Source organism: Chanos chanos, chromosome 13, assembly GCF_902362185.1.
Source record: "Chanos chanos chromosome 13, fChaCha1.1, whole genome shotgun sequence".
Classification (NCBI taxonomy): Eukaryota; Metazoa; Chordata; class Actinopteri; order Gonorynchiformes; family Chanidae; genus Chanos; species Chanos chanos.
Genome location: NC_044507.1, coordinates 21,607,044 through 21,619,543, shown reverse-complemented (window position 1 = coordinate 21,619,543; position 12,500 = coordinate 21,607,044). Strand labels below are relative to the sequence as shown.

Genomic DNA, 12,500 nt, shown 5'->3' with positions numbered 1-12,500 from the left:
ACCTTAACAGGACCAGGTCTACAGACAGGGATCTGCTTTACCCTAACAGGACCAGGTCTACAGACAGGGATCTGCTTTACCTTAACAGGACCAGGTCTACAGACAGGGATCTGCTTTACCCTAACAGGACCAGGTCTACAGACAGGGATCTGCTTTACCCTAACAGGACCAGGTCTACAGACAGGGATCTGCTTTACCCTAACAGGACCAGGTCTACAGACAGACATCTGCTTTACCTTAACAGGACCAGGTCTACAGACAGGGATCTGCTTTACCCTAACAGGACCAGGTCTTCAGACAGGGATCTGCTTTACCCTAACAGGACCAGGTCTACAGACAGACATCTGCTTTACCCTAACAGGACCAGGTCTACAGACAGAGATCTGCTTTACCCTGAGCAGAGCCCACTCAGAACGAGCTTTATTAGGTAACTATGATGAGTCATTGCTCCATTGCCCGCTTTACAGCTGCTTCATTCTGGTGCACATCAGAAAAATGACATATTCTGTTGCATTTCATTCTCTCATTTCTGCTTCCCCATAGGACGCAAATCTTCGGTGACACCAGAGGAGAAATTTCACCGTAATCTGCAGATCTGCCAGACGAACAATGAACATCTGAGTCATAAATTGGCATAAAGAGCCCCTGATAGATTTCTCACTGAATCCGTGTGGAAAAGGTTTACATTACGTCATTTCGGAACAGACTGTCTTATTCGTTTGACACTGTGTTGTTTATGAGTTGTGTATGTGTGTGTGTTTCTGTGTGTGTGTGTGTGTGTAAGCGACTTGGCAGGACTTCCAGAGTTTGCCACAGTGAAGATATTGGGCAGACGTTAAGGAGCGTTTGTACAGTCAAAATTCCTTTTCCTGTCCATCCCAGTCAGTAAACACTGGGATGTCATTCCCTCTCACTCACTCAGTAAACACTGGGATGTCATTCCCTCTCACTCACTCAGTAAACACTGGGATGTCATTCCCTCTCACTCACTGCATTTCCATTGATCGCTTTCCCGGCCAGGGAAGGGGTCCTTAATGGAAATGAATAAAAGAGATGCGTTAATTGGTGCTGAAGAGGTTACGGGTGATGAAATAATCGATGACAGGGTTTTGCTTAATGCCCTACACACACACACACACACACACACACACACACACACACACTGGCGTTAACCAGTTCCTCGAAGTATCTGCATCTCACAAACACTCTCTCTCTCTCTCTGTATTAGAGAAACAATCCCCAATTGCAAAGTAAGCTAACACACTGTCATTGGAAAAGTAGGATCTGATTGACAACCTCGTACAAGATTGGTCTGGGACATAGAGTTTCCTATTTCTCAAAGCAGGTCTTCACTAACTCAAAAGAAAAGAAAAAAGATTCAACAACTTTAGGAATATTTTAAACAATGGTACATCAAGAAGCCTGTGATGTCTGCTGAATAGCCTTACTAATGACTTCCAGTTTTCGGTGACTGTCTGTCTAAGGGATACCATGTGTCAAGGTGTGCCTATCAGATCTCTGAGGTTAACTAGTGGACTGTGATTAACTTCGCAGGGCTTCTTCAGTATGTAGCAGGATGTTAGCATGCTATATGTGAACAGAGTTTGCTGTGTAAAATTCAAACCAAGGCAGAAAAGCAATGGCTGTGAGCATGTGACCAATCACGTGACAGCTGTGTGATGCTCTCTTTAAAATGTCAGAGTGTGTAAGACTAGGAGAGGACCAGCCGCCCCAGGCCGGCCTTTTTTTAATCAGCCATCATGTGTTTTGTTGTTTGGTTATTTGTTTGTTTGTTTGTTTTTTTTGTGGCGGAGTGCCTATAAGGTGGCAGCAGCACTTCTCATACCACCGCCCCTCTGTTCTGACTCCCTCTGCTCTGACCCCCTCTGTTCTGACTCCCTCTGTTCTGACTCCCTCTGTTCTGACCCCCTCTGTTCTGACTCCCTCTGTTCTGACTCCCTCTGTTCTGACCCCCTCTGTTCTGACTCCCTCTGTTCTGACTCCCTCTGCTCTGACCCCCTCTGTTCTGACTCCCTCTGCTCTGACTCCCTCTGCTCTGACTCCCTCTGCTCTGACTCCCTCTGTTCTGACTCTCTCTGCTCTGACTCCCGCTGTTCTGACCCCCTCTGCTCTGACTTGCTCTGTTCTGACCCCCTCTGCTCTGACTCCCTCTGCTCTGGCTCCCTCTGCTCTGACTCCCGCACTGACATCTCGTTACAGCAGACTACACGGTCACGTACGCCGAGGGGGGGGGGGCATGCCAACACAATACGTTAACAGAATATGGTGTGGAGAAATGTAAGTGTCTTTTGAACAAAAGAGAAATAAAAAGGTCAAAACATGGAAAAAAAATCTAATTAAAGCAAGAAAGTTCTGCATGAGAGAAGACAAGACATCTTTTCAGTGCACTCACTAAAACATTCACAGTAGGTAATATCACAAAGAGTTTTTCTCAGGCTGATTTCATCATTTATTAGCTCTGAACACAAGAACTCAACCATATATTTCTGGCATGTCCACCCTCTAACTCTCAGTTCCTCTACTTTACACATCTGCTAGAAGGTCCACTCCCAATTCTGAGAGATCGTTATGGATCTGTTGGAATATAACTCTCTTACTCTGAGAGATCATAATGGATCTGTTGGAATATCTCTTCTCTAACTCTGAATCGTTAGAAATCTTCTGGCATATCACTAGATCTGGACATCTAACCCAACTGTAACATTCTGCACCCTGAAACCACATGCCAACATCTCGAGCAAAGTGAACTGAACCAAGTCACAGAGGAGCCTGCGAGAGAGCACTGACAAAGACGTCTCTCTCTGCTCTGATACTGTACTCCACATGCTGTCCGCCATCCACGTGGGAAGGTGACCATGTCCTTAACCCCAACTCACACACATACCTGGCCCTTAACCCCAACTCACACACACACCATGCCCTTAACCCCAACTCATACACACACCATGCCCTTAACTCCATCACACACACACACCATGCCCTTAACTCCATCACACACACACCATGCCCTTAACCCCAACTCACACACACACCATGCCCTTAACCCCATCACACACACACCATGCCCTTAACCCCAACTCACACACACACCATGCCCTTAACTCCATCACACACACACACCATGCCCTTAACTCCATCACACACACACCATGCCCTTAACCCCAACTCACACACACACCTGGCCCTTAACCCCAACTCACACACACACACCATGCCCTTAACCCCAACTCACACACACACCATGCCCTTAACCCCATCACGCACACACCTCACCCTTAACCCCATCACACACACACACCATGCCCTTAACCCCAACTCACACACACACCTCACCCTTAACCCCATCACACACAGGTCCAGAGAGAAGGAATTAAAGAATCTAGGTAAATCGTTTGGATTCTTGACCATACCAAATGCCCAAATGCTTGACCATACCAAATGCCCAAATGCTTGACCACACCAAATGAGCAAATGCTGGTTTACATGTGTATATGTGAGTGTGTGCAGAGTGTTTGTGTGACTCATGTATAAACAATTGCTTAGCCCATGATATCTCTGTGTCTGTATATATGTAAACATTTTCTCTGGCACAGGGAGAATGTGAGTGTGTGTGACATTCATGGCCATGTACTTGTGTGTGTGTGTGTGTGTGTGTGTGAAAAGACTGAAGATTATAATATTATAGGGGCTTTCTCACCAGCCGTCCACTCCCTGTTTCTGCAGCTCAGATATGCCGAAGGACAGAGAGCCCATGAAGTCATTCCTGCTGGTCAGATCCCAGTCCCACACTTCCACTGACAGACGACGGTCCTTATCAGGCTCCTTCAGTTTGCTACCAACCAGACAGAACGGCATAGAGAGAGAGACAGACAGACAGAGACAGAGACAGAGAAAGAGAGAGAGAGAGAGAGAGAGAGAGGGAGGGAGGGAGAGGGAGGGAGGGAGAGAGACAGAGAGAGAGAGAGAGAGAGAGGGAGGGAGGGAGAGAGACAGAGAGAGAGGGAGAGAAATGCCATGAAGTTGGAACAAATAAAAGAAAACCAGAGGGCTCTTCCATTATGTTTCTCACATGAAAAATCCCTGATCCTTGAGGCAAAGCCTGGAAATATTCACACAAACAATACACCAGACACTCAGAGCTGTTCAGGGAGGCACACTTGGTTCAGAGGAGAAATTCTCTTTTGTTTTGTTTTTTTTTTGTTTTCTTTTCTTTTCTTTTTACTTACAATGTAAAGGTCTCGTTCCAGGTTGGGTTCAGGCAACACTTGATGGTTTTGGTTTTTTGTTTGCTCTCGCTCTTTGGGTCAGGGATGAGTTTCAGCTTGACGTAGGGGTCAGACAGGCCGTTTGGATCCATGGGTACCAGGTTTTTCGCCTCTTTGACTGAGCAAACACAACAACAGAGCACATAGCTATTACCCCTAACATGCTGCACCACTCATACAAACAGGACAACAGGCGCCTGTAAAAGGCTTATACACACACACACACACACACACACACACACATTACAATCCGCTCATGAAGAAGAACGTGGGATCTAATTGAAATTGATGGTGGCTGTGTGGACTAATTTCTCTGGCTTTTGTCCTCTGCTCTTGTTTGGCAGAAAATGAGTGTGGACTGTGGAAAGAGCTGTACTATGAGTCCGGTAATTGGGGTTGACCTTAGCACTTGACCAGCACAACAATTAGCCCCTGGAGGCAGCGCGGGGGCCTTGAGATTTTGCGGTGGGGGTGTAATTTCCATAAGGCGTGCGGAGGTAAAAAACCCAGTCCCTCATTAAGAGAGCGCTGGTACTGCAGCAGAGAGACTGTACCCTGCCTCTGTTCTGAGTCCTCTCTGTCTCCTCAATACGCCTGCAATTATAAACGCACTGTGTGTGTGTGTGTGTGTGTGTGTGTGTGTGTGTGTGTGTGTGGATACGGTTACAGCTGTCACTGTTCTAATGACAGCTACACACAACCACGCTTTTCCTGCGAGCCAATGAGAAAGAGAGGACTGAAGACCGGGGTGAGGGGAACTATATTTCGATGACGACGCTACATCCCGTACTGTGACATTCAGCTGTTCTGTGCTGGCGCTGGTAATTTAAATAACAGAGGAAACTAACATGTGTTAAGATAAGCGGGTTTACCCACAGTGACTGGCACAGCCGTGCCACCCACGTGGTTCAGAATGCAGCCGCGTTATTAGCATACGAGTGCCTAACCCCTGTCCATCACTCTTAACGCCATGCGAGTGCCTAACCCTGCCCAACACTCTTAACGCCATAAGATTTTCTAGGTATGGTCAGAGCGAAGTGTTTAAGGAAAAATATGTGGATAATTGCACCACAGCGCCCCCTATGGCTGGTTAAAAAACACAACACGACACCACACAACACAGCACAGCACAACGCAGCACGGTGGATGTGTACTCCCAGCCTACATCACTGAAAGAAAAAGAATACAAAGCCATGAGCGCGTGGTACCGCTAGTCCGCCAGGCCACCGAGATCCGTTATGCTGATTTAATCCGAGCTCACGCACAGCAACTCGCCTGATAATTACCTCTGTCAACATACTCAACACACTTGGCGGCCTTCACACCACTTCATCAGCTAGATGAGAGTTGTGGCGGTCAAACAGAGAGGGAGATGGAGAAAGATGAGATGGAAAGGACCATTCAAAAGGCAGACGGCAATTCCATTACCGCTCAGCCGTTCGGCCATTCATTAGCTTTAAATGACAGGTCTTTGAGGTGACTGACAGTAACTGTCCTCATTCATCTTACTGTACATTCAGCCGAACAGGGCTCCTCTGCGCGTCGCTCAATTAGAATAGGCGGCCGCGGCGGATTAAAAAAGTCCGCGCACGCGGGCCATCATACGAGTTCAGCGTGAGAGGACCCCAGCTCTTCAGACCGGAGAGAGTGTTCGTTTCATCTGACATTTAAAAGCCAAGGAGCCGTCATTAAAGTCGTGGAGAAACGAGAGGTGAGTCGCGTGCGCCCGAAGGCAGGAGCTGGGCTGGAAAGTGAGACTGGCGGTCGAAGGTCGGGCATGAGAGGAACGTTGGCGCTCAGTGTCAGCGACCGATTCAACGCACGCGCACACAGCTCCTCGGGCCTGTGATATGGGTGTGTCGAGAGAGAGAGAGAGAGAGAGAGAGAGAGAGAGAGAGAGAGAGAGAGAGAGAGAGAGAGAGAGAGAGAGGGGAGGCAATGAAATGCATTTCTTTTTGTCCTGGCCTCACTGCACTGCCTGACATTTACAAACCCTCAGAAATGAAAGCCAAACATAAACTCCTAATCGATTTCATTTTGTTAGCTTTGCAAATATCATTCAAAGCGATCCGCAGTAACTAGCCAGACGTAAGCGCGAGGCCAAACCATACAGGCTACACTGGGATTGAAGCGGTCTATACAACAGCATGTTTCCATGTGTCCAGCTGTTTCCAACTATCACATGGGCCTGAAGTCCCACACATCACACAGAGGAGACAAGCTAACATTCTGTTACAGCAGTGAGAAGCCCAGCCTTTGCCAAGCAGTTGGGGATAACTTTACAAAGACAGCAGCGCCATCTTCTGGATGCAGTTGGGATAAAAATAGGCTAGCCCTTTAGACCTGCGGATACAGCCTGTCTAATTATGCAAATGAACGGCCTTGGTTTTAATTTGCACTCAGAGATAGGCAGATGCGCTTTCTCTGCCAAATTCCGGGAGCACGTTTATTTAACAGTTAAAAAACATTCATTTGTTCGAATCGGGCCAAGCCAGGGCAGTTTTTGCATACATAGAGATTTGCACGAAGTGATACCCTGTGTGGTAGTAGGATGACAGACTGTTTCACAGTGGGATTGAATACAGCAGTCCTGAGGACAGAGGGTGACAGGACTACTGTCTCTGAAACTCCACATGGGTGTCAACGCTGATTTCCCACAAACTTTACAAGGGTATTTTGCCTTTTTTTGCATGTCATTATAGGAATTTGATGACACTAATAATACATAGAACAGAGAGAGAACGTTGGTAATAGAAACATTAGTTTTGTGCATGATGTGTATGACTGGTTGAATGGAACAGGTGAAGAGTGAATCTGACAGCCAGGAAACCACTGGTCATCACATTTAGAAAGTGGGGGGGAGGGGGGGTCTCTGTATCTGTGAGAAAATGACAATGTAAGAGAAAAACTTGGATGAAAGTCAAAAAACCAGCGTCAGTGTCAGCACAAGTAAGTACATGATATATTGCTCCGAGGAACTAATTTCAGGACCGTTACACATAACACTGACTTCCATGTGCGAGTGTCCGTCAATGGACGAGCGAATCCTCTACATTTAAAAGACACAAAGCTTTCTATCTGTACATCTGGCCGGTGTCGCTGACAGACGACGCAGTATGTCTACCTCACAGTTTGTAATACCATCCCGCTGATCTACATAAAACTTTCATTCCCAAGGTTTGCTGTCTCGTACAAGCAGTTTACAGTAACTGATATTACGATTGTCTTGGCCATGACTTGCCTAACCCCGCTTAATACACGTTATCGCTGTACCGGCCATGCGCAAACAGATTCCTTCTCATTGGACCGACATGTATGACAGAGTCCAGGAAGCTCACAGAGACTTCAAATACGCAAGCTCATTTTGTAGGGACTTGTGTTGCTTGGCGGTCACCACTAGGTGGAGACAAACACGGCGAAATCAGTGGAAAGCTGAGCCGACCGCTTTCCAGGGAATTCCTCTCTGAAACTATACCCAGGTAACATGTGCAATTAAAAGTGCAAATGAAATTAAATCAAATGAATATTATGATTTAAAATTACATAAATACAATCATTCTTACGAATGGAATGCAAATTTATACACATAAAATTCATAAATATTGTTTCACATCAAAAATATGAACATTAAAGCAGTAATGTTCAGATGTTTTCACACAAAGATACCCCCTTACGTTCCACCTCCCACCCTATGTGAATGTATGTATGTAACATATGCCCTCTGTTAAGCATCTATAAAGTCAGAGAGATCAGAAAAGCTTAATCACAGAGAATCCCGTTATTTTCTGTTCCTGTTTTGGGACATAAATTACTCATCATGTGTTTGTGAACTTCAAAGGTCAGGTCCAACGGAGAAACAATGACTTGTTGATGCTACATTAGTCTGGTCGTTAACATTCATTTATATTTTGTGTTTTCTTTCATTACAGTGTATTCTACATTTCAGGTTAAATGATATTAAACATGTAAACGTGTGTGTGTGTGTGTGTGTGTGGATGTGTGTGTGTGTGTGTGTGTGTGTGTATGTGTGTGTGTGTGTGTGTGTGTGTGTGTGTGTGTGGATGTGTGTGTGTGTGTGTATGTGTGTGTGTGTGTGTGTGTGTGTGTGTGTGTGTGGATGTGTGTGTGTGTGTGTGTGTGTGTGTGTGTGTGTGTGTGTGTGTGTGTGGGCAGCGGTCACTCACTGCTGACGGTCAACACGTTGTTCTTAATCTCGGCTGAGATGTAGATGCGTCCTCTTCTCTCAGTGTGATCAGTGCCACACAAACTGGGCACGTTGGCCACACAGCGCTTATGGATGTTCATCATGCAGTCTGAGGAGAGGAGCACAATCATTACAACACCACACACACCAACGCACACAAACACACACACACACACACACACACACACGAAACCCATACACACATTCCTTATGAATGTTCATCATGCGGTCTGGGTTAGAGAAACACAATCATTACAACACCACACACGCCAATGCACACAAACACACACATAGACACACACACAGAGAGCAGAGAGCACGACCATCTCTGATGAGTAACAGTGCCTTTCCCACCAGCCCTGTCTCACTGCGTCCACAGAATCAGGTAAATTAAGCCCTGTCTCACTGCGTCCACAGAATCAGGTAAATTAAGCTCTGTCTCACTGTGTCCACAGAATTAGGTAAATTAAGCCCTGTCTCACTGTGTCCACAGAATCAGGCAAATTAAACCCTGTCTCACCGTGTCCACAGAGTCAGGTAAATGAAGCCCTGTCTCACTGCGTCCACAGAGTCAGGTAAATGAAGCTCTGTCTCACTGCGTCCACAGAATCAGGTAAATTAAGCTCTGTCTCACTGTGTCCACAGAGTCAGGTAAATTAAGCCCTGTCTCACTGCGTCCACAGAGTCAGGTAAATGAAGCCCTGTCTCACTGCGTCCACAGAATCAGGTAAATTAAGCCCTGTCTCACTGCGTCCACAGAATCAGGTAAATGAAGCCCTGTCTCACTGTGTCCACAGAATCAGGTAAATTAAGCCCTGTCTCACTGTGTTCACAAAGTAAGGTGAGTGAGGTCCTGTCTCACCGTGTTCACAGAGTCAGGTGAGTGAGGCCCTGTCTCACTGTGTCCACAGTTTTGGGTAAATTAAGCTGTCGTTGGCTGAAGGCTGAGCTCTCGTTGTCAAGCCTGAGCAGAAATGTGTCCAGGACTCTGATTTGGCAGCGGGACGGGGAACGGTGAGAAGTGCTGAGTTGGACTGACACACATTAAAAACGATAACTGAGCGGAGGCCAAAGGTCAATGTAGAGGGAAGGCAAAAAACCACCTAAGAGACTCCACACCTGTTAAATGTAGGCAGTTCCTCATACTCTCTTTCTTTCTCTCTCTCTCCCTCTCTCTTTATCTTTCTATCTCTGTCTCTACCCCCCCACACACACAAACACAGACTTGTCTGCAAATTCTAGTGTAGTGGGGACTCCCCAATCATGAGCATTTTACTGTAACTACAGATTAATAACCATAACCATCACCATAAACATGACCCAACCAAAAACGCATTTTGCCGCCTCACCAGTCATCTTTTCGAAAAAACGTTTTCTCAAGTGTGTATGAGCAAATGCCCCCGCGACACCCTGCTTTCTCACATCCTCATGGGGAAATTTGGTGCACATAATACCAGAGGAACATAAACCACACACACACACACACACACATTTGTCTTTATGTCTTAGCACAATAGGGACTTCTCCCAAACCTTAACACTAACCAAAGGCAGATTTTAGCCATTTGTCTTTTAGCAAAGCATTATTTTTTACTAAAATCCCAAGTTAGAGACTGACAAATGTCCCCACAAGGTCGACATCATCCTGGGGACGCTTGAACAAAACATTACCAGAGGAGCCTAAATCACACACACACACACACACACACACACACACACACACACACACGCACGCACGCATACACACACACACACACAGCTTGTCTTTATGTCTTAGTGTAGTGGGGGCTTCCCATTGACTCCCATTTTACATTTTCTAAGAATGAAGAAACCTTACCATAACCCTAATCATGATTATAAATGAAGAAACCTTACCATAACCTTAATCATGATTATAAATGAACTAAGACAGGGGCAGGCTGCTTTCTGTTTTAAGTGCGTGATCTCTCTGTGTGGAAAAGTCCCTATGAGGTCCCCACGTGTCTGATGTTTCTATTCTAAAGGTCCACACAATACCAGAAGAAAGCCAAACCATACACAAACAAATACACACACACACACATACACACACACACACACACACACAAACAAATACACACACAGACTCTCACACACTCTCTCACACACACACAAACACACACACACACACATCCTCCAACTCAGTCAGAAATGCTTGCAATAACCAGAGAACAGTCCAAACAGAGGAGTGGGCGGAGGGAGACAGGTGCACGCATGTGAAACTAAAGACGGGTAATTATAGCTCTCCCAGTCTGCAGCCATAACAGGAATGTGTCAGGTATCAGGTAAGAGGCACTGGTGTGACACCCTGCTTAAACACTGTCTGATGTGTGTGACGATGCACGTCTGACCGAAGCAGAAACACGGGGCGGTCAGTATGACAAATCTAATGTGTGGTTCAGCCATGTTTCACAGGAGCGCTGACACAAAAAAATCTGTTTTCATCTTGGAAAAGAAAAAACAAACAAACAAACCATCAGCCACTATCTGCCTGTGTCATCTGAATGTTTTATGTGTTAGACACTGGATAAGAGGTGGGACAGTCTAAGATGGAAAATAGCTTTACACAGAGGTGGTGAGTGAGTCTTCCCTCTGTCCTGTCTGTCAGATGACTCACATAGGCTAATCACTGGGAGACATCCCCACTGACACTGGATAGGGCACTGTTACCAAATCTGATATCAGGTGCTTCAAAAGCATCCAAGTCATAGCTGAGAGAGGGAGAGAGAGAGAGAGAGAGAGAGTGAGAGAGAGAGAGAGAGAGAGAGAGAGAGAGAGAGAGAGAGTAAGAGAGAGAGAGAGAGAGAGAGAGAGAGAGAGAGAGAGTGAGAGAGTGAGAGAGTGAAAGAGAGAGAGAGAGAGAGAGAGAGAGAGTGAGAGAGTGTAAGAGAGAGAGAGAGAGAGAGAGAGAGAGAGTGAGAGAGTGAGAGAGTGAAAGAGAGAGAGAGAGAGAGAGAGAGAGAGAGTGAGAGAGTGAGAGAGAGCGTCTGGTCTGACAGCATTACGTACGGTCACATCGCATGCCCTGGTGAATGAGCCCGTAGAGCAGGGATCCACAGTGGTCACAGAAGGTGGGGCTGGAGTACGTGTGCACCTTAAACTTGTGCTTACTGCGCGGGTCCTACAGGAGAGATAGAGAGAGAGAGAGAGCATTCAGGGCATTATTCTGAACACTGTACATTCAGACCAACCGTTAAAACCCAACAAGTACATCACCAAAGTAAGTGTGAGCAAGAACACAGCTAAAATATAATACATGTAAAAGTATACCGGGTATTTACTGATGGGAAACGGGCACACGTTCGGTCTAGTCAGAGGGGAGGAGGTCAGGCCCGAGCAGGAGGTGCCGGGGGTCAAAGCATTGGCCTGACCTCCGGCAGCCGTAGATGTAAAACCCAAAACGCTGAGTGCGCTTAGACTGTTGGCTTATTCACTAAAACAGGGCTGCAAACTGATGTGTGTTCAGAATGTAAATTATATACACAAATATATACAAGATGCTAATACACTGGGGGGGTGACAGAATGAATTGTTGCTCTAATTCATGATGAAAGGGCGTAGGTACACAAAGCTAATGTGAGAGGTATTCAGTTCGGCCGACGCACAAGAGGACAAATGACCCTATTCAACAACAGTCACCTTCACTTTCCAATTCATACCACCACCACCACCAATTACCACAACAAAAGGCTTCTCCAAACATAGCCGGCAAGGTCTTCATGCTTTGCTAAGAGATGGACACAAAACACGCTGGCACCTAAACCCTGCCCTGTGGCAGGACCAGAGCAGAGTGCCAGGCTGATGAGGGGAGGGGGGGGGCATCCAGGGGTCACGCTGCACACACACATACGCACACACACACGCGCGCGCACACACACACACACGCACGCACACATGCATGCACGTGCACATGCACACACACACACACATGCACACAGACATACATGCGCGCGCACACACATACACACATGCACGCACGCACACACTCACACG

At 46.5% G+C, this 12,500-nt stretch overlaps 1 protein-coding gene across 1 annotated transcript in view; it reads right to left on the bottom strand.

The window, feature by feature from the left end:
* The window catches only part of prkcbb (protein kinase C, beta b), an 86,342-nt gene that overhangs the window by 39,652 nt on the left and 34,190 nt on the right, over positions 1 to 12,500 (bottom strand). Inside the window, exons 4-7 of the mRNA XM_030789855.1 lie at positions 11,517 to 11,628; positions 8,471 to 8,599; positions 4,248 to 4,404; positions 3,719 to 3,853 (exon numbers count right to left, since the gene is read on the bottom strand). Coding sequence (XP_030645715.1) covers positions 3,719 to 3,853; positions 4,248 to 4,404; positions 8,471 to 8,599; positions 11,517 to 11,628 — 533 coding nt within the window. The remainder of the gene's footprint in view (positions 1 to 3,718; positions 3,854 to 4,247; positions 4,405 to 8,470; positions 8,600 to 11,516; positions 11,629 to 12,500) is intronic.